At 45.0% G+C, this 20,307-nt stretch overlaps 1 protein-coding gene and 2 non-coding genes across 6 annotated transcripts in view; all 3 read left to right on the plus strand.

The window, feature by feature from the left end:
* Positions 1–20,307, plus strand: part of ATG16L1 (autophagy related 16 like 1) — a 68,591-nt gene that overhangs the window by 28,392 nt on the left and 19,892 nt on the right. The window contains exons 8-13 of one of the 4 annotated variants that reach the window (XM_077291057.1): positions 4,488–4,547; positions 7,890–7,934; positions 16,591–16,693; positions 17,166–17,271; positions 17,738–17,808; positions 19,233–19,304. In XM_077291057.1, coding sequence (XP_077147172.1) covers positions 4,488–4,547; positions 7,890–7,934; positions 16,591–16,693; positions 17,166–17,271; positions 17,738–17,808; positions 19,233–19,304 — 457 coding nt within the window. The remainder of the gene's footprint in view (positions 1–4,487; positions 4,548–7,889; positions 7,935–16,590; positions 16,694–17,165; positions 17,272–17,737; positions 17,809–19,232; positions 19,305–20,307) is intronic. The other 3 variants (XM_077291058.1, XM_077291059.1, XM_077291060.1) reach the window with 3 other exon arrangements.
* On the plus strand, positions 16,774–17,043 carry LOC143810844 (small Cajal body-specific RNA 6). Its single transcript, XR_013223222.1, has one exon.
* LOC143810842 (small Cajal body-specific RNA 6) lies at positions 17,384–17,653 on the plus strand. Its single transcript, XR_013223221.1, has one exon.

Below are 20,307 nucleotides of genomic sequence, written 5' to 3' on the forward strand. Positions count from 1 at the left end.
TATAAAATATATATGACCAATGCCATGAAATTCCTTTACTCCATGAGCTCTTGTACTCCAGCATTTGTGTCCAGCACACCAGTGCCATGTAATGGGGGATTTTAGGAAAATGAGAATGTGTGCAGAGAGGAACAAGCTGGAATATTCTATCATTTACTAAATGATATTTAAATAATAATATCATTATTTAAATAATGTTTTGTGTTGACAATTTTATTTTTTACTTCATAAAATTTAATCGGTGACTTTTATTCGATAAGACTAAAATTTCTCATCTCCCTGATGCTGGATTAAAGGAATCTTCTAGACTCCGTCTTTTGTGTATTAACCCTGCTTGTCCTACTAACCAGGGCTGTGGAGTCGGTAAGCCAAACGTCCGACTCCTCAATTTCCGTGACTCCGACTCCACAGCCCTGCTACTAACAACCACTTTATTAAGCACAATGTCTTGTTCATGTTTTACATTAACGCCGCCATCTTGTGTCTAAGTGCCACCGTAGATCTTATTCGCAGGGGCTTCAAAACGAAGGAGCTGGGAAAAATGTTCCTTGCTGCATTTTAACATTGGGTTGGAGAAGAATTTTTAGGACTATTCGGACATAATAGTCAAAATTCAGCTAACCTTCACAGAAACCTCCTCGCCGTGCAGCACCTGCTCCTGAACGGACCGCTTCTCTGGGATCTGTACAGCTGTCAGTTTGTGTGCTTGGACCTGTGAGCCGTATAGCCATGTCACACTGGCCTGGCTCACAAGGTTTCAGAACGACTCGTTAAAGGGTTGGTTGTGACTTGTAGGATCGCTACTTCCAATAGGTGGCGCTATAGAGTTAAGTCCTCTTTTTTTCAGCAGAGGCAATTTGCAAGGTTTCAGAAGAGGTCTGATCTCACGGACCCAACGAATGTCACATGCTTTAGGCTATGTTCACACGTTCAGGATTTCCATCCTTTTTTTTTCCTGACTGAAACTGCAGGTCTCTGTAGAAAACGCAGGTGCGTTTTTTGGTGCGTTTTTGGTGCGTTTTTGGTGCGTTTTTTAGTGCGTTTTTTAGTGCGTTTTTTGATGCAGTTTTGTCTGCAGATTGTCTGTGTTTGACAGAAATAAAGTTTACTGCAGTGGGGGAAAAAAAAAAAAAAAAATTGATGTCATTTCCTTGTCCAACCCTTTTCTTCTTCCATCCTCCATTTTGGGACTAAACACCAAAATGAGTGGACGTGTTTTGAATGACAGCGCTCCGCGTTTTGCGCCGCATGCGTCACTGCAGCGCACGCATCCGGGCGCAGAGGACGCAGCAAGTTGCATTTTTGCTGCGTCCAAAATCAATCAAAAAAAGGACGCATGCGGCGCAAAACGCAGCGTTGTGCATGCGTTTTGCTGCGTTTTACTTTGCGTTGTGTGTTGCGGCGCCGACGCTGCGGCGCACAACGCAAATGTGAACATAGCCTAAGTGCCACGTATTTCAGTGCCACGTGCCACGTATTTCAGTGCCACGTATTTAAGTGCCACGTGCCACGTATTTCAGTGCCACGTGCCACGTATTTAAGTGCCACGTGCCACGTATTTCAGTGCCACGTATTTCAGTGCCACGTGCCACGTATTTCAGTGCCACGTATTTAAGTGCCACGTATTTAAGTGCCACGTGCCACGTATTTAAGTGCCACGTGCCACGTATTTCAGTGCCACGTATTTAAGTGCCACGTATTTAAGTGCCACGTGCCACGTATTTCAGTGCCACGTATCACGTATTTACGTGCCACGTATTTCAGTGCCACGTATCACGTATTTAAGTGCCACGTGCCACGTATTTGAGTGCCACGTGCCACGTATTTAAGTGCCACGTGCCACGTATTTCAGTGCCACGTATTTCAGTGCCACGTATCACGTATTTAAGTGCCACGTGCCACGTATTTAAGTGCCACGTATCACGTATTTAAGTGCCACGTGCCACGTATTTCAGTGCCACGTATCACGTATTTAAGTGCCACGTGCCACGTATTTCAGTGCCACGTGCCACGTATTTAAGTGCCACGTATTTAAGTGCCACGTGCCACGTATTTAAGTGCCACGTGCCACGTATTTCAGTGCCACGTATTTAAGTGCCACGTATTTAAGTGCCACGTGCCACGTATTTCAGTGCCACGTATCACGTATTTACGTGCCACGTATTTCAGTGCCACGTATCACGTATTTAAGTGCCACGTGCCACGTATTTAAGTGCCACGTATTTAAGTGACACGTATCACGTATTTAAGTGACACGTGTCACGTATTTAAGTATCCACGTATCCCACGAAGATTTTTCATGGAGAACAGACACATCCAGAGATATGTCTGCTCTCCACGGCTGCAGCAACACACTGACAGGAGCCATAGTTCCTGTCGGTGTGTCACTGCGCATGCGCGAGCGAGTTTACCGGCGGTCATTGACCCCGGCACTCTCGCTTAACGGCAGTGCTGCGTGGGAAAGTTCAACGCAGCTGTACTGCTGTTAACCGAGACGCCGGAGCCATTGAACTCCGGAACAGTACGCGATACACTGCTAGGAGCTTCGCTCCTGGCAGTGTATCGCCGGAGAGCAGGGGATCGGCGTGGGACACTCGTTTTATGGATTCTGCGGACAGGGAGTATGAATTTGGTTTATTATTTTTGGATTTTTTCCTGGAGGATCGAGGGCTTCGCCTACCAGTGTGCTGTTGGTGAGTATATACTCTGTGTTATGTGTTGTATGTACTGTACTGTGTGTCATGTATGTGTATTGTGTGTAGGTGTTTGGTGTAAACTTTACTATTGTGCTAAGTCGCCGGACACAGGGACAACTCTCCCATCCTAATACCGGATGGGAGTAGTAGTCCCATACGGCGACTTAGCACAATGGAGGCACTATCGTCGCATGGGGACACACACACATACACACACACACACACACACACACACACACACACACACACACACACACACACACACACACACACACACACACACATACACACACACATACCAAATCAATCAAACGGCCGACACGATCCCCATGCGACGCTATGCCTCCATGTCTCTCCGCCCACGCACTTCCGGCCCCGCACTTCCGCCGGCTTCCCCGCACTTCCTGCAGCAGCGGTTCTGCACATCAAACCGCAGTAAAACACGCAGATATATTTTTGATCTGCGTGTTTTACTGCGATTTTGACCTCACAATGGAGGTCTATGGGTGCAGAACCGCTGCGGTTCAGGAAGAAGAATTGACATGCTCCTTCTTTTTTCCGGGAGCTATTCAGCACGGCTTTTTTTTAAAATTTCCGGACCATGTGCACAGTGTGTCCTGTTTTCCATAGGGTACAGTGTACTGTACCCTGCATGGAAAACAGCTGCGGAACCGCAGCGGCAAAACCGCCGCGGTTCCGCGGTAAAAAACGCACTGTGTGAACATGGCCTTAGATTTCACTTTTAAACTGACTTCACGCTAAAGGTAAATGTTAGTAAGACTTGCTGATTTCGGCCGGCTGGGCAGCCTGATTGCCTACAAATATTTTTCATAGACTGAGGAAAGGCTGATTGGCTTGTTGAGTTTCACTACGTCCTCTCCAGGACCCCACATAAAGTAAAACCCGTGAATACTCTCCTCCTGCAGCGGTGCTAGGACGGCACCTCTGTTCCTGGCGGAAGTGACCTTTTTGTGTAGCGTGCCAGCTGTATTTATTTGTCTGCAGCTCAGCCATAGTCCGTCAGGACAAAATAGTAAAGGCTACAGCCGATGAGCTGCCACTCATTTACTGCTACCGGCACGTGGAACAACAACGTCGCGTCCACCAGGAACAGCAACACCCACATCGTTACAGCAGCAGAGAATCCACTGTTTGTATTTCACCGTTTTGATATTACAATTAGTTAAGCTGGGGTTAATGGTTTGCAATGTCTTGATTTAAAAAAAAAAAACACACCCTTTAAATTCTTTTAGCAGTATAAAGCAAGAACGCCACCGGTGTGATGGGTCTCCCAGTTCTCCCAGTCCAGCTGATTAATTGTCATAAGCAGTAAAAATACAGACACCATTGACCTAGAAGGGGTTGTACCTACATAAGAGCATTTCCAACAGAAGAAATCCAGAAACCTTACTCCTCCTGACAATACAAATAGTGATTGTCTAGGGAAGGGAGCAGCGGATCCTGCACCGTTTTGTTATAATGGATCCCGCGGGAGGGAGCGGCGGATCTCCCCATTGTAATGTGACAAGGGTTTACCAACTATTGCATCTTGCAGCCCTATCCTCCATCAGTCTGTGCATTCACTGCTTGTTGTCATCGTTCCTCTGATCTCTGCTTACCCACCATGCTTGATATGCTTTGCCTGAGACCATCCTTCTGTCTTGCCTAATGGCTGAATGTTGTCTCTGGAGTCTTTGTCCATGTTAAGGTCCTGATATTGACAGCTGAGATGTTTTCAGATTTGGACAATAATGATCACTTGGTTTCTTCGTGTGCTCCCTCTCCCTCCAGTAAGAGACTCTCTCAGCCCGCCGTAGGAGGCCTTCTGGATTCTATCTCTAATATGTTCGGGTAGGTCTTCACCCTCCTATATTCCTGTGCCACGGTTGTGTCCTTTCTGCACTTTTTTTCCTTTTTGTGATAGAATTAGAAAATCTCTGTGCTCACTGGTGAAGATCTGTGACGTGTATCTCTGTTGGGAACTAGTGTGTAAATTGTGCTCCAGTTACTTTCCAACATGCTCGGTCGGGCTATGTTCACAGTTTTTGACGAGTTTTTCAAGTTGAAAATGTTTCAGAAAAGGCTCCATGTTTGGAGGAGTATGTATTTATTTATCTTATATTTTGCATTTTTTTACTGATGCATTTTTTTCCCCCACCAACCTGTTCAGAGGAAAAAAAAAAACCTCTCAAACAATAGGAAGAGATTTCCATGATTTTTTTTTTTTTTTTTTTAGCAGGATTTTGCAGTGGGTTCCCTTTAAAAACTTTCTCAAGTGTTAGATCTGTTGGCTTGTGTTTGTTTTTTTTTGCAAAGGACATAAGTTTCAAATGACTTTTGGGCAATGATAACATTAAACCTTAAGGGTGTGTTCACTCTGCGTCTATTTCCATTGTTTTTTTGTGTTTGCGGAAAAAGCCACTAAAAAGCACTTAAAAGAATGAGCTTATTCATCTCCTTGGAAGAACTGCTTTGTTTTGTTTTTTTTGCAAGTTCATTTTAACCTTTCCAATTTTTTTGTGGTTAACAAATTTTATGATCACTCTTTTAACACTCTTTTAACATGATGATTTTTCCAATATGAGTTAAAAAAAATGATTCACTTACACTTTGCCCAAGATATGTGCAGTAAGTTGTGTAGATGTCGATTTCACCGTTTTTGTAACATTAAACACCGGGTATTATAAACCTGCGAATTTCCTCTGAAGAGCGGAAGGTGTAATAAATGATGGAACATGACTGCCCACCGTCCCTTGTCTTGCTGTTCACTCTCATGAAATGTAAGGATACATTGTCTTGGCAGATTTAGGTTCTATTCACATGTTACAATCCCTTGTAGTTTTTGTCCTTTTTTTGAGATTTTGTAAGAAAGCTGCAGTGAACAATGCATCAGAAAACCAGTTAGGAAACAATCTAAATGAATGTACTCTTGTAGATTCATCCCTGAAAAATGGTCACGGAGTTTAGCACAAAACTAGGGGATGGGATTTTCCAAAACTCAATTTGCACGTGGTTGAAACGATTGGTGCTTATTTTCGGGTGTGCCGCAGATGTCGGAGTCCAGCTGTCATATTGTGTGCTACATTGGAAAATAGGTGATCTGATTGGTCCGTTGTCTGTGCTTTTATACTCCCTTTTCTTGACCGTCGGTGAACGCCGGGGTCCTGAGTTCAAGTGGGCAGCATGATGGCTCAGTGGTTAGCACTGTTGCTTTGCAGCGCTGGAGTCCTGGGTTCAAACCCCACCAAAGACATCTGCAAAGAGTTTGTATGCTCTCCCCGTGTTTGTGTTGGTTTCCTCCTGGTTTCCGGTTTCCTCCCACATTCCAAAGACATACTGATAGGGAATCTAGATTGTGAGCCCCAATGGGGACAGCAATGCTAATGTCTGTAGAGTGCTGTGGAATATGATGGCGCTATATAGGCAAAGCATAATAAAGACTGGCTCTGCTTTCATTAGGCTGAAGTCATACAATAGGCTTTTGACGCAGTTTTTTTCAAACTGAAATGAGAAGCTGATCCATGAGGAATGGAAGATACAAAGCCAGGATTTCTACTTCTTTTTTCTACTGGATCCAGTCCTGGCTTTGACTCCAAGAACTGTAGCAGAATCTGCAGCCTTGTCCTGCTGTTTTTATTGAATTACTTCTGGCAGTGTTGAACTTGACAGTGGTGTACAATTCTGTAAATGTTGTGGGAAGCCGTCTGCTGTCAGCTTGTTGAACTCCATTATTTAGCTAAAGTTCCTTTGACACAAATTTTAAGGCTGTGTGCTCACGTTAAACATTGGGTGCAGAAATTTATGCATGTCTTGGAAGGCAAAATGCTGCTTAAGGCTATGTTCACACGATCCTTTTTTTGATCCTTTTTTTTTCAGGTCCTTTTTCCATGCAGGGTACAGTCCAATGTTACTCTATGGAAAACAAAAACCGCTGTGCCCACTATCCTTTTTTTCTCAGGCAAATCCGCGAGGATTTGCCTGCAGAAAAAAAGAAGTACCATGTCACTTCTTTCTGCGGATTCAGCTCCTGTTTTCAACAGGCACCAATAGGAAAGTGCTGTTGAAAACCCGCAGAGGAATCTGCAGAAGAAACTGCAGGAAAATCAGCAGTGCAGTTTTGCACTGCGGGTTTTCCAAATCAGGACCTGAAAAAAAAAAAAAAAAGGATCAAAAAAAGGATCGTGTGAACATGGCCTAAAATATTCTCGTTTTTGGTGCAGATTTTTCCCCCTTGTTAGTATGCGTGAAATTAGCAGCAGAAATGCGGTAAGAATTGACAGGCATAAGCAACATGTGCATGAGACTTCAGGATTCTCGTTCACTTTTTTTTTTTTTTTTTGTGATAAATCTGTGCAGAGAAAAAACTAACGTGCGCAGGCCCTTGGGGTCCATTTACGCAAACCGACGAGCAGCATGACTATACTGATCAGCGGTCTTTTACACGTCTGTTCACACTGGCAGACCTAAGTAGACGATGCGCACTGAGTGACCTGTAATGGATCTCTCCGTGCCTAGGCTGCCATAGGTCTCGGCGGTCCCAGTCCTATTTACACAGGACGATGCAGATTATTCACCCAAGGAACAAACGTTTTCCTCATTCGAGTGATTGGCAGCCTGTTTACACAGCAAGACAATTGTGAACTATTGTTTTTAATAATCAAGCTGTATTTCCACTGCATAATAAGCATAAGATGAGCAAATATGGGTTTCTTGTCTTCAGTAACATTTCCTGCCGGCGGGGCACTAAATAACAGATTCGGCTTCCATTATGCCATGTGCTGTGTCTGTTGTTTTTTGCTAATCTGGTAACTGACAGGTTGAGCTCTTTGATGTAATTATTTTACTTGTATGGTGCCATCATGTTCCGCAGCACTTTCCAGACATTCGTCCTCTGCCATCTAGGCTAACCGCAGACTTCAGGCTCCAGTTCTGCTCGCGCTTTCTGAAATGCGTTACCTTTCCATGCGTGTTCTCCTGCTCTCATCCCCCACTTTTTTTTTTTTTTTTTATCAGAAACTAAAATCATGATGAGCCGTTCTGTTTAGGAAGCCTGCGTTTGCCTTGGTTGGATGCAGTAATATGAAAAGCTTTGTGTATTGTCCTGATCCGAGAGTAACCTCTGCCTTGTGTTCTGTCTCTTCCTCCCTGCCCTGCTGTCCCTGCGCCTCGGCCTCCTCCGAACTGTCCTTCCAGCTTGTCTGAGCCTCCCCTCTCGGGCCATCATTCTGACACGTCCAGGTGATGCTTCCCTCTCCTCTTTCTCCTCTCTATACAATCACACTTTATCATAAATGTTGCAAACTTCTGCTTCTTTCTCATACTTTATCAGTTGCACATAATATTTAAGACCTCTGCTTGCTGTCGGTGAATGAGGATTTATGGATTTAGATCAGCAGAAAATCAAGGATCCAGCGCCACTAACGCAAATGTGCCTTTATAGGGAACCTGTCACTAGGTTTGCACCATATAAGATGAGGCCAGAACCCGTTCAGCCCTGATACACAGCGTTCTGTATATAAGCCCCCAATCCGTCCTGAAACAAAAGAAAAATGCCTTCTATTATACTCTCCTGCGCACGGTGCGGTCGGGGCCGATGGGTGTCACTGGTCTTTGGCCAATGCCTCCCTTCTTTCACTGCCGTCCTTCCTTGGAGCTAGCGCACTGCAGTACTTTGCTTTACCCTGGTCAGGGCAGAGAGAAGTGTGCCAGTGACGCCCCTGTGACCCCCCGCAGGGGAGTGTAATAAAAGGGGTTTTTCTTTTGTTGCAGGCCGGATTGGGGGCTTATGTACCGCATATTAGAATGCTGTATATGAGGGCTGAAAGGTGGTGGTCTTATCTCATATGGGACAAACATGGTGACAGGTTCCCTTTATTTGTGCGTAATAACATTCCAGCGAAAATAATAAAATGCATACGTCCAGACACAAGTAAAACTCAGTGAAAGAAGCAGTCAGGAGCCCCTGAAAATCCACCGTAAAGATTCAACTTGCAATCTACACTGGTACTGTATAACTCATGTAAACTCCACCAGATCTGTGACTTCTGAGCTTTGCCGGCCTTCAATAATTTAGTCTGAATTCTGGCCACGATGTCTGGACCGGCGACCGGTCTCTTCACCCTCTGATGTACGTACAAAGGCTATAGTTGGGTCAGAAGACGGGCTTGTACGGCCAGTCTGGACATTGGGGGTCTTGACCATAAGTGGTGAATGTGTGAAATCAGCTTTACAGCGTGATTGTCTTTATTTCATAAATCAACAGAACACATGAAATTAAGAAACTTTGTAATCTCTTATCAGAGAAATCTGCTTCTTTCTCCTCCAGGACTGATAGTTTTTTCTCTAGTCACCTTCCACGACGGCATATGGAGGTTGTCTCTTTGCCCTAATGGGGAACAGGAAACACAGAGGTTAAAAGGACCTCCCACCTCCCACTTGCCAGTGTCTTTCCTGTTCCCCATGGGACAGGGAGAGGTTTCCTCATGTGCTGTAGTGGCCGGTGGCTACGGTACCTTACAGGCGCTGCCTGTTTAGCCGGGCAGCAGATGGTCGCCTCTGGCCTCCTCCTCATGCTGCTCCCGTCGTCCTGCTTGCAGGTCCTCGGGACCCCCTCCCGGCCTTCCCGCGCCCCCACGAGGGCAAAGCAGGCCGGGGTTCCCTGACCGGGCTCCTCCTGGAGCTGCCCGGCGTCCTCCTCCTCCATGTCGGCTCGGCGTTCCGGAAGTGACGTCAGCGGCTCTCGCGCGTCACTTCCGGTTTCTTCATGCATTCAGAAGCCGGTACTTCCGGGTTTCGCCAGCCGGCGTGTCGGACCGCATAGCTCCCTCACCTGGATTCTGGAGGGGGAGGGGATTAATCGCTGGAGCAGGTGCTTGGACGGCGTCCATAAAAGCCTGCTGAACCACCACTGAGGTAAGGCTATCTCCTTCAGTATGGAAGGTTCTTCATGCCCCGTATCTGCGGAGCCCAGCGCCACCCCTGCCTCTGTAAGTGTTCGCAGGGATGGGATCCGGGAGGAGTGTAGCAGGAGTTAGAGGTCCTCACCTCTCTCTCCCTTTATATATTTCAGGGAGAAAAACCTGCCCCTAAAGGTGCCTATAGAAAGAAGTGCCCTATCTGTTCCTCTAAATGTCCTCCTAACTGGGACAAGAAACTCTGTCAGTCATGTACGGACAAGATAATAAGAGCTGAGCAGCCATCACTATTGGATGAGATTCGCTCATTAGTAAAACAGGAGGTACAATCTTCTCTGGCAGCCTTTACACCTCCACCCCCAGCTCCATCTCCGCAGCCACAACCTCATTCCCCGGCTAAGAAGAGGAAAATTCAGGTTGTGGAATCTGACTCTGATTCGGACCTCTCTCATGCCTCATCCGTTGGCTGGGAGGATCCAGTATCTCCTAAAGCTGAGGTCAGGAAATACCTCTTTTCCTCAGACTATATTGAGGATCTAGTCTCTGCTGTCCGTAATACCATGGGACTAGAAGAGGAACCTGTACCGCAGTCCATACAGGATCAGATGTTCGGTGGTCTTTCATCGGAGAAGAGAGTGGGCTTCCCAGTTCATGCCAATATCATCAGTATGATTAATCAGGAATGGGAACTACCTGAGAGGCGTCTCAGTACCCCTTCAGAAATGAAGCACAGATTTCTGCTTGAGGATGACCTTAAATTAGATATTCCCAAGGTCGATGTGCAAGTGGCTAGAGTCGCCAAGAGAACTGCACTCCCCTTTGAGGATTCTTCTCAATTGAAGGATCCCATGGATAGGAAGATCGAAAGTCTCCTCAGAAAATCATGGGAAACTTCTACAGCTGTCCTTAAGGCTAACGTCGCCTCCACCTGTGTGGCAAGAGCTCTCTCCTGCTGGCTTGAAAAATTAGAGAATCACATATCTCAAGGTACCTCAAGAGAGTCCTCTCAAGCAAGAGGCAAAGGAAAAACCGGCAGGTGGAGCTACGCAAAGGGTAGGGGAAAGAATATCTTTGTCCCGCAACAGCAGCAGCAGCAACAATCCCAGCAGGACAAACAATGACTCCGACCCGGTGGGGGGAAGACTCTCGAAATATGTGGTTCAGTGGGAGGATATTACCAGCTCCCACTGGGTTCTCAAAGTCATCAGAGACGGCCTGTTAATAGAGTTAATTTCTCCCCCACCTCAGGGTCTAAAAGTCACTTCCCTTCCATCATCAAGGGATCGCAGTCTATTGTCGTTAGGTCTCAAAGACCTTATCAGATCAAATGTAATTTCCCCAGTCCCACAATCAGAATGGGGAAAAGGACACTACTCCCGACTCTTCCTGGTTCCCAAACCTTCAGGAGACATCCGGATTATTATAAACTTAAAGGGTCTGAACCAGCACGTGAAATATCGCAAGTTCAAGATGGAGTCCGTAAGATCTGCGATTCCTCTGATAGAACATCACTCTTTTATGGCTACCATCGATCTCAAGGATGCGTATTTCCACATCCCTATTCACCCGAGACACAGAAAATATCTCAGGTTTGCGATACAGGGGAATCATCGGGTGGAGCACTATCAGTTTGGAGTCCTTCCCTTCGGCATTTCATCAGCACCGAGGGTGTTCTCCAAGGTGATGGCCGAAGTAGTGTCATTTATCCGAAAGCAAGGTGTCTGTATAGTGCCCTATCTGGACGATCTTCTGATAGTAGCTTCCACCGAGATAACCCTGATAGCACATGTCTCTACCACCCTAGACATTCTGAGATCCCTAGGTTGGATTCCGAACCTACAAAAATCTCAGCTTCAACCTGCAAAAACCAGGAGATTTCTGGGAGTAATGCTGGACTCAGCAAGACAAATGTCCTTCCTCCCGGACGATCACAGGCTTCCCCTACTAACAAAAATCAGGAAGTTCAAAGAAATGAGATCCCCTACTCTGCGAGAGGGAATGTCGCTGTTGGGTTCCATGACAGCCTGCATACAGTCGGTGGCTTGGGCTCAAGCTCACTCAAGGACTCTACAAGCCCACATTCTACACAATTGAGATGGTCGACCTGGCACTCTTGCCAAGAGGATCCACACTCCGGGCAGAGTGAAAGCCTCTTTAACATGGTGGATGAAGCCCAGGAACCTTCTGAAAGGAGTATGCTGGATTCAGTCTCCTCTAACCACCATCAAAACAGATGCCAGCAAGAGAGGCTGGGGAGCTATAGTGAACCATGTCCCCTATAAGGGCCAGTGGAGCCAATCAATTTCCGAGAAATCATCAAATTTCAGGGAGCTCAAGGCTGTGGAAGAGACTCTACTAGCGGCAAGTCATCAGATTTCGGGTCAACATGTACAGATATACTCGGACAACATGACCACGGTGGCCCATATCAGGCACCAGGGCAGTACAAGAACCCTCAGTCTAATAAAAATTTCCGCTCGAATCTTTTCTTGGGCCGAAAAGCACTTACTATCCCTGACGGCAATCCACCTCAAGGGAACTACAAATATTCAGGCAGACTACCTAAGCCGCCGGGAAATCCATCCTGGCGAGTGGAGCCTGGATCCCCAAACATTCAGCATGCTGGTTCACAGATGGGGTCATCCAGACGTCGACCTCTTTGCCTCTCACCAGAACGCAAAGGTCGAAACCTTTTTTTCCCTGAACCCGAGAGGCAATCCCAGGGGGTTGGATGCTTTAACCCAAGATTGGCCGTTTCATTTAGCTTATGCTTTTCCGCCAATCCCCATCCTTGCCAAGGTTCTACGGAAGATACGCCTAGAAAGGACTCCAACTATCCTGATAGCTCCATTGTGGCCCAAAAGGAGTTGGTTCAACCTAATTACCCAACTACAAGTGGATGGACCAGTAATGTTGCCGATAAAACACGATCTTCTTTCTCAGGGTCCCATTCTCCACCCAGACCCTCAGAAGTGGAGCTTGGCGGCGTGGTTGCTGAAACCCAGGTTTTAAGAGCTAAAGGACTATCAATTCCTGTCATAGCTACCCTACAAAAATCGAGAAAACCGGTGACCAACGCCATCTACAACAAGATCTGGAAAAAGTTTTCTTCATTCTGTCTGCCTAACCTTCCAGACCCCCTCAAGCCTAATATACCCATCATATTGGACTTTTTGCAAAAAGGCTTGGAAATAGGTCTCAGGCCCAGTACCCTCAAGGTCCAGGTCTCTGCACTTAGCTCGGTCTTTGATCAAGATTTAGCGAGTCATCGCTGGATTAAAAGGTTCATGACATCGGCTACTAGAATGAATCCTAGAAAACAGGTCATAGTTCCCCCATGGGATCTCAATATAGTTCTCCAGGGTCTGACAGGTCCACCCTTTGAACCACTATCATCTTGTTCTCCACAAAACCTAGCCTATAAAGCCGTGTTCTTGGTTGCCATTACTTCAGCCAGAAGGATTGGCGAATTACAGGCCTTGTCTACACGAGAACCTTATCTCCTGGTAAGAGATGATTCAATTGTGCTTCGTCTTGATCCGTCCTTTCTTCCGAAGGTTATCTCTGACTTCCACCGTTCTCAAGAGATTTTTCTACCAACCTTTTGCCACAATCCAACAAACTCGGAAGAAAGAAGATTCAACACCTTGGATGTTCGACGTATTCTTTTACAATACTTGGACCACACCAGTACATTCCAAATTGATCATAACCTGTTTGTCCATCTCTCAGGACAAAACAAAGGGAAAAAAGTAGCCAAAAGTACCATCGCTACATGGATCAAGAAGGCTATTACGGAAGCCTATCTCGCTCAAAACAAGTTACCTCCAGTAGGTATCAAAGCCCATTCAACAAGATCCACATCGGTTTCCTGGGCAGAAAGAGCAGGCGCATCTCCGGAGCAGATTTGCAGGGCAGCTACGTGGTCTTCACTCCATACCTTCTCTAAGCATTACAGATTAGATGTATTGTCCAATAAGGACTTAGCCTTCGGCCGCAAAGTACTCCAGGCCGTTGTCCCTCCCTAGTGCCAAAATTAGTTGGTATTCCTCCATATGCCGTCGTGGAAGGTGACTAGAGAAAATAGAATTATTCTTACCGTTAATTCGGTTTCTGGGAACCTTCCACGACGGCACTAATTTCCCACCCGATATATATTCCTGGATTAGTTCTGGGATTTTAAAGGTAAACCAGTGCAATGGTCTCAGTTGTAAGTCACTGGCAAGTGGGAGGTGGGAGGTCCTTTTAACCTCTGTGTTTCCTGTTCCCCATTAGGGCAAAGAGACAACCTCCATATGCCGTCGTGGAAGGTTCCCAGAAACCGAATTAACGGTAAGAATAATTCTATTTTTTTTTTCAAAAATCTCAATTCACACAGGTACAGGTTTTACCCGAAAATTGAGACTTTTGAAAATCAGTCCTGGTAGAGAAAGGCAGATCTCTCTGATAAGATCTATAACAAATTTGCTTATGTGTTCTATTGGTTTCTAAAATAAAAATGAACACTATGGTTACACTTTGAATAAATGACTGCATTCCGCATTAAACTGATATCACACATCCGACATTGTGCTGAATACTGACCATGACGTCTGGACCAGCAATGGGTCTGTTCACCCCGAACTGCACAATCTCATGGTTGCCTATAAGGCTATAGCATTCGGGTCAGAAGTATGGTCCGTGTGGACACCGGGGTCCATGCTCGACCATAAATATTCACCTTGTGAAACCTGTCGTACACTTCTGCATCGGATGGTAACATCGGAGAGACATAAACAGGTTTTTCTTTGAGATCTTCTTTGAAAATTACATATGCAGTTCCATGTTAACCTACTGGTGCGTTTCCGGCATGTTGCACACACTTGGTCCTAGAGATAGTCCACTTTAGGCTGGGTCACATGGCTGTCAATTCTCTTATGAGAGAATTGGACCAATTATGCAAATGACACTCGGCTCAAACTCTGTCAGTCTGATCCGAGTGTCGGTGCTCTGTGACCTGATCCTCTCGCATATGAGAGACTTGTAGTACAGGAAACTGAGGAAGTACGGAAATGTCTTCATTGCCAGCGTCTGCGGTAATTGGACTGCACTTGGATGACATCCAAGTGCAGTATAACGTTTCTCGTGCACCCATAGACTTGTATGGGTTAGGTGTGATCCGATTATTAGACACCCTCCCAGCATGCTGCAATTGTTCTCGTGCCGAATCAGGAGATCTGCGCTGCCCCATAGTATAACACTGGGCCAAGTTTTATAAAATAATCTTTATTTTTATATAGCGCTAACATATTCCGCAGCGCTTTACAGTTTGCACACATTATCATTGCTGTCCCCGATGGGGCTCACAATCTAAATTCCCTATCAGTATGTCTTTGGAATATGGGAGGAAACCCCAAAAACACGGGGAGAACATACAAACTCCTGGCAGATGTTGTACATGGTGGGATTTGAACCCAGGACCTCAGCGCTGCAAGGCTGCAGTGCTAACCACTGAGCCACCGATAAAACATCAGATGGCGCTCAGCCGTGTTATACATGTGCAAGTCCTTAGACTGTCACTATATTTACAACCAGTAAGAACCAATCACCTGTGAACAACCACATAATGGTGATAATTTAGGAAATGCCTGTTGCATAAGGCATTTCTATAGACATGATGGTATTATCCTCAATATGTAATCAGCGGATTGTTTCTGTATTTTAGCCCATTGGGTTGTTTGGTGTATAGCAGCAAAAATCCAGTACATTTCTCTCACTTATTTATTTTATTTTTTTGCGCCAATCACCTCCCCTTGCAAGTAACCTTTTCCAACCATTACATACCAAACTGAAAGTTCGGGTAAGTTTTATTTTCTTAACTTTTACATATTCAGGGGCAACCAAGCACTTCATAGAGAAACATAATAAAAGTATCCGTAGTTTGGTATGTTATCGGTTGGAAAAGGTAACCTTACTTGCCCAGAAAGGGAATTTTTCCAAAAATTGTGAGATATGTATTGGATCTTGCTGCTAAACACCAAACCACCAAATGAGTTAAATTATACAATGTCTATATGTTGAGGATGATACCATCATATCTCTATTAACGCCTTGTGCAACATGTGTTTCCTAAATTAATCATACACATATGGTTGTTCACATGTGACTGGTTCTTACTGGTTTTAAATATAGTGACAGTGTAAGGTGAATTATCTCTGACTAAGACCGTATAATACGCCGGAAACGCGTCAGATGTTAACATGGTTTTGACAGTTCGGGTGATGAATGAGTGTAACAGGCTGCTATGACAAGTGGTGAGTTCTCCTCCAATGGAAGTCTTCAAACAGAGGCAGGACAGAGATCTGTCTGAGATGGTTTAGTGAATCCTGCACTGAGCAGGGGGTTGGACATGATGACCCAGGAGGTCCCTTCCAACTCAACATTCTAGGATTCTGTGGAACTGCAAATGTGTTTTGTGGTGTTTTTTTTTTATTTTATTTATTTTTTTAAATGAAGATCTTAAAGAAAATCCTGTTTATTTTTTATTTATTTTTTTCAAATCTCTTAGGAGGACCAATTCCTTTCCCTACGATATGGTTATTTGTAATTCTTCAGTCTAGACAAGCAGGATTTTGTAATATATTATATATTGTCATTTTCACATAAACTGAATAATTAAAAAAAAAAAATGTCATTCAGTTTACGTGAACAGGACAATTTGGCATAAAAATCAGTGGTGCTGTGATGTGTTATTACTTGGAATCTGTAGCTTTTCCCTTTTGTGCGTGTCTGTTTGTCTTGCTGATACCAGTGTTGCCTAACACCCATGGAGTTATTGTTGCTTTTGTCTCTGGGCTTTGTGGGGGTTGTCTCCCGTCGGTGTGGCCCCTGGCTGTGTATTGTACTGCTGCGAATATGATTAGGTCTCTTTGTATTCCTTGTGTTGGGAGGTAAGGTGCGGCCTTGGCATATGATGATGATTCCTGCCTGTTTCCTCCCAGGAGGCGCTCTATATCATCCTTTCCAGCCTCACAGGACTGCACAGACACTCAGGCAGGAGGAAACCGGGAGGTCCGTGTTCCAGTTGCGGCTCTTCACACGTTTGTAAGTAGTTCCTTGTAAGTCTTCTCTCTTCCTGACCCACAGTGTTATATTGTAAATGTCCGGCTGTAGCACAGGCTGAAGGTCCGTGATGAATAGTAAAAGGTCTGAAGCGTTGGGTTCTCCTACAACCCCCATCACATCTCCCAGCAGCCGCACACATCCAGTCACGTGAGATCCGTGGTGTTTGGTTGTGCCGGTTGCTGACACGATTAGGGTTGTCTCTGTGCCGCTCGTCTCCACAAGGTGAAGGGATAAGCGCTTTGTGAAGCAATCCTACATGGGACGTAACAAGGAGATGGTGGAGGGAGAATCTTATATGCTGTGTGATCTGACGTTTTCAAGCTGAGACCTCATGTGCGGTTTTTATACCCCAAAGTAAACTATTCTCCACATCATTACCTCAGTGTGTTCCATGGTTCTAGTTTATATTGTAGAAACAGTTCTTCATTTTCTTAATCTGTTTTGGGAATAGGATGCCCATGATGGAGAAGTCAATGCGGTGCGGTTCAGCCCAGGCTCCCGACTATTGGCTACAGGCGGGATGGACCGCCGGGTGAAGCTTTGGGAGGTGGTTGGAGGTAAGTTCTGTAGGAAGCCAATGTCAAGAGTGGAAATTAAAGAGAAGGGAAATACAAAGGCAAAAACTCTCCTGACTGCAGTATTTGTCCGTATTTCACCAATTCTCCCTGTTGTCGGTGATGAACTGTAAAAGGTCTGATTACTCTGCTGTTCCCCTGCAGCCCAAACCCTCCCAGCCGCCCCTCATGTACACCACGCTCTAGTTGTGCTGTGTGTGTTGCCGGGAGTTGCTGACAGTTTTGGGTAACCTGTATCTTGTGTCCAGAAGACCCCGGACTCACGATGGCTAACGTTATCCTACATGTGCCTGATGTCTGGAGGGTGCTGTACGGGGACTGACCATGTACACAGTGTATGATCTCTAGTTTTCAAGCTGAGACAACATGAAACTTTATTGCCCCACGTTGCTGAGATGTGAAATCGTTGTCTACAGGTGTTACACAAACATTTCTTGTGTTTTCTCAGATAAATGTGAATCAAAGGGATCATTAACAGGCAGCAACGCCGGCATTACAAGCATAGAGTTTGATAGCGCGGTAAGTACATTCGTCTTTTCATACATGAATATTCGGCGGTGGGATTAGATACGCTGACTGTATCATGCAGTGGGACTAGGTACCTGTATCACGTGCTGAGATTAGATACCGGGCTCAGCAAAGGGGCTATTACGTGGACTGTATCACATGCTGGGATTAGATACGCCGAGCGTGCCCAGTTCACAGCTGGAGGCAGCTACAATGAGGGGGATGCGGTCGGACATCTACCGTACTATCCTATGGCCAGGGCTGCTGTATTTACAATGTGTAAGTGTTGTACTCACATTTTACACACCAGCAACTAAAGTGGCAGCCCCCGGTGCCTGCAGAAAAAGTTAATAAAATGTTGAAACTTGACAACGAGGGTCGGATCAAAATCGGCAATTCACATCTGAGTCATTGAAAAAATCAGACCACGCTCTGATGACATCCAAGTGCGGTCTGACTTTCTTGGACTGTCCGAAAGTGGGGAAGTTTGGTTTTGGTTTTTTTCCCAACACATACGAGAAAAAATGATGAAATTCAGACTAAACTGATCAAAATCTGAACCAAGAAATAAGTAATTTTTTCTCATATGTAGAATAATTAGTCTGAATAGGGGCCCTCAATTTAGCACATCTGCTCCTTTGTGTTAGTGTTTTGGGGATCTCTGGACCTCAATCAATCAAAAGTGCAGTTATTCTGTAAGTACAGATTGCACATAGCTATAGAATGTGGATGTAGTGATCTAGATATTAAAAGGTTTTCTTTTCCCAACAAAGTATATTTTATTCAAAAGATCTTGGAATAAGTTCCACAATTGGATGTATTTAAATAAAATGTTCCTGTGCTGAGATAATCTTATAAGTGTGTGTGTATTGTGTAATGGCCGTGTCTGACTGTACAGGAACATGGTCTGATCATACCACAGCTCCTGGGCAGGGGGAAGCAAATAGAGGATACAGACGGGACAGTACGGGATCACAGCTGCTGCTGTTTTTGAGGGAAATCTTGTCTGAAACCAGCAGGTAAATGTTTTACATCATAGAAAGAATCATCTTGATCCCATGCTGTAATGTCTGTATACTCTCTTTTGCTTCCTCCCCTGCCCAGGAGCTGTGGTATGATCAGACCATAATCCTGCACGGTCAGACAGACATTACACAGTACACAGCAGGGGCACATTTATAAGATTATCTCAGCACAGGAATAGAATTTTTTTTTTTTTTTTTTTTTATAAAACCTATTTTGGAAATTTATTTTTTGCCAAAATTTATTGATTATAATATACTTTGTTCTTGGGAACACGCCTTTAAATATCTAGATCACAACATCCACATAGGACACTGTGTGGCATCCTATAGCCCTTTAATACTGAGGGCTGGGACACAGGCTGACCTATGCTGAGCATTTAAACATGGTATTCTGTATTTCTTCTCTTCTAGGGTTCCTACCTTTTGGCTGCATCTAATGATTTTGCCAGCAGGATTTGGACGGTTGATGATTACCGCCTTCGGGTATGGCCATGATGTGTTTTTTTTTTTTTTTTTTTGTGGAACTTTATACCACAGTGAGTTATAAAGCTGATATCAAACACGTGATTATCTTACACCATGGAGTGACCACAGACTTGGGTCACACTGCGGTGAGCTCTACTACAGCCCTGTCCAATAGGATCAGTCACCAGGCTGAGCATGTTATACTGGTGATATCATGGAATTGTGCCTGAACAGTTGGGAACACATTGTCTTTTCCATTTCGGAGATACTAGCTTGTAAAGTTTAGGTTATAATTTGATTAGCCCAACAAGTGAGACCCAACATTTTGACCTGGATGATGTGTACTGCTTTCCCTGCATGAAGTTGATCAATTTTAAGCAAGGTAGCAACATTCAGGGGAAAGAAGAATATGCTCTCCTCACTGCCTAGCTGTGTGTGATTTACAAAGTGCTGTGAGTAGAGCATAATTCAGTGTGATTACATACTATTCATCTTGGGGCAGCCAGTGTGGGGGTAGTTGGATGCAGCAGAGCTTACCTTATTGGGAGAAGAGAGCTATGGTTGTATTTGTAATGGCACACCTCAGCTCTTCTGTACTGCCCCTCCCCCCACACTGACTGCCATGCGCTGAACGGTGTTGGTAATTGCACTCATCTCTACTCTGCTCCTTGCACTTAGTAATCACACACCGCTCTGCAGTGAGAGAAGACGGTATGTCATTACATATCACCCAGAAGACAGGCCATTCTAACCTATTGTAGGGACGTGTTCTTTCACGGTCTTTAATTAATTAGCCCCCTCCTCAAAAAGGCCTTCACGGCATCCCAAACTAGATTATGAAGCGCAGACATCACATTAATGTCAAAGAACTCCACTACTTTAATATTGTTGTTGTTTCAATGAATGAACTTGAGCTAAAATGGATTAAGCTTCGAGCTGAAGGAGTGTGGAACCTTTAATGGATCTATCTGTACCTTAAATAATATAGCAGAGTGATATGAGGATCTAGGGGAGTATCGTA

The sequence above is a fragment of the Ranitomeya variabilis genome, chromosome 2, assembly GCF_051348905.1.
Source record: "Ranitomeya variabilis isolate aRanVar5 chromosome 2, aRanVar5.hap1, whole genome shotgun sequence".
NCBI lineage: Eukaryota > Metazoa > Chordata > Amphibia > Anura > Dendrobatidae > Ranitomeya > Ranitomeya variabilis.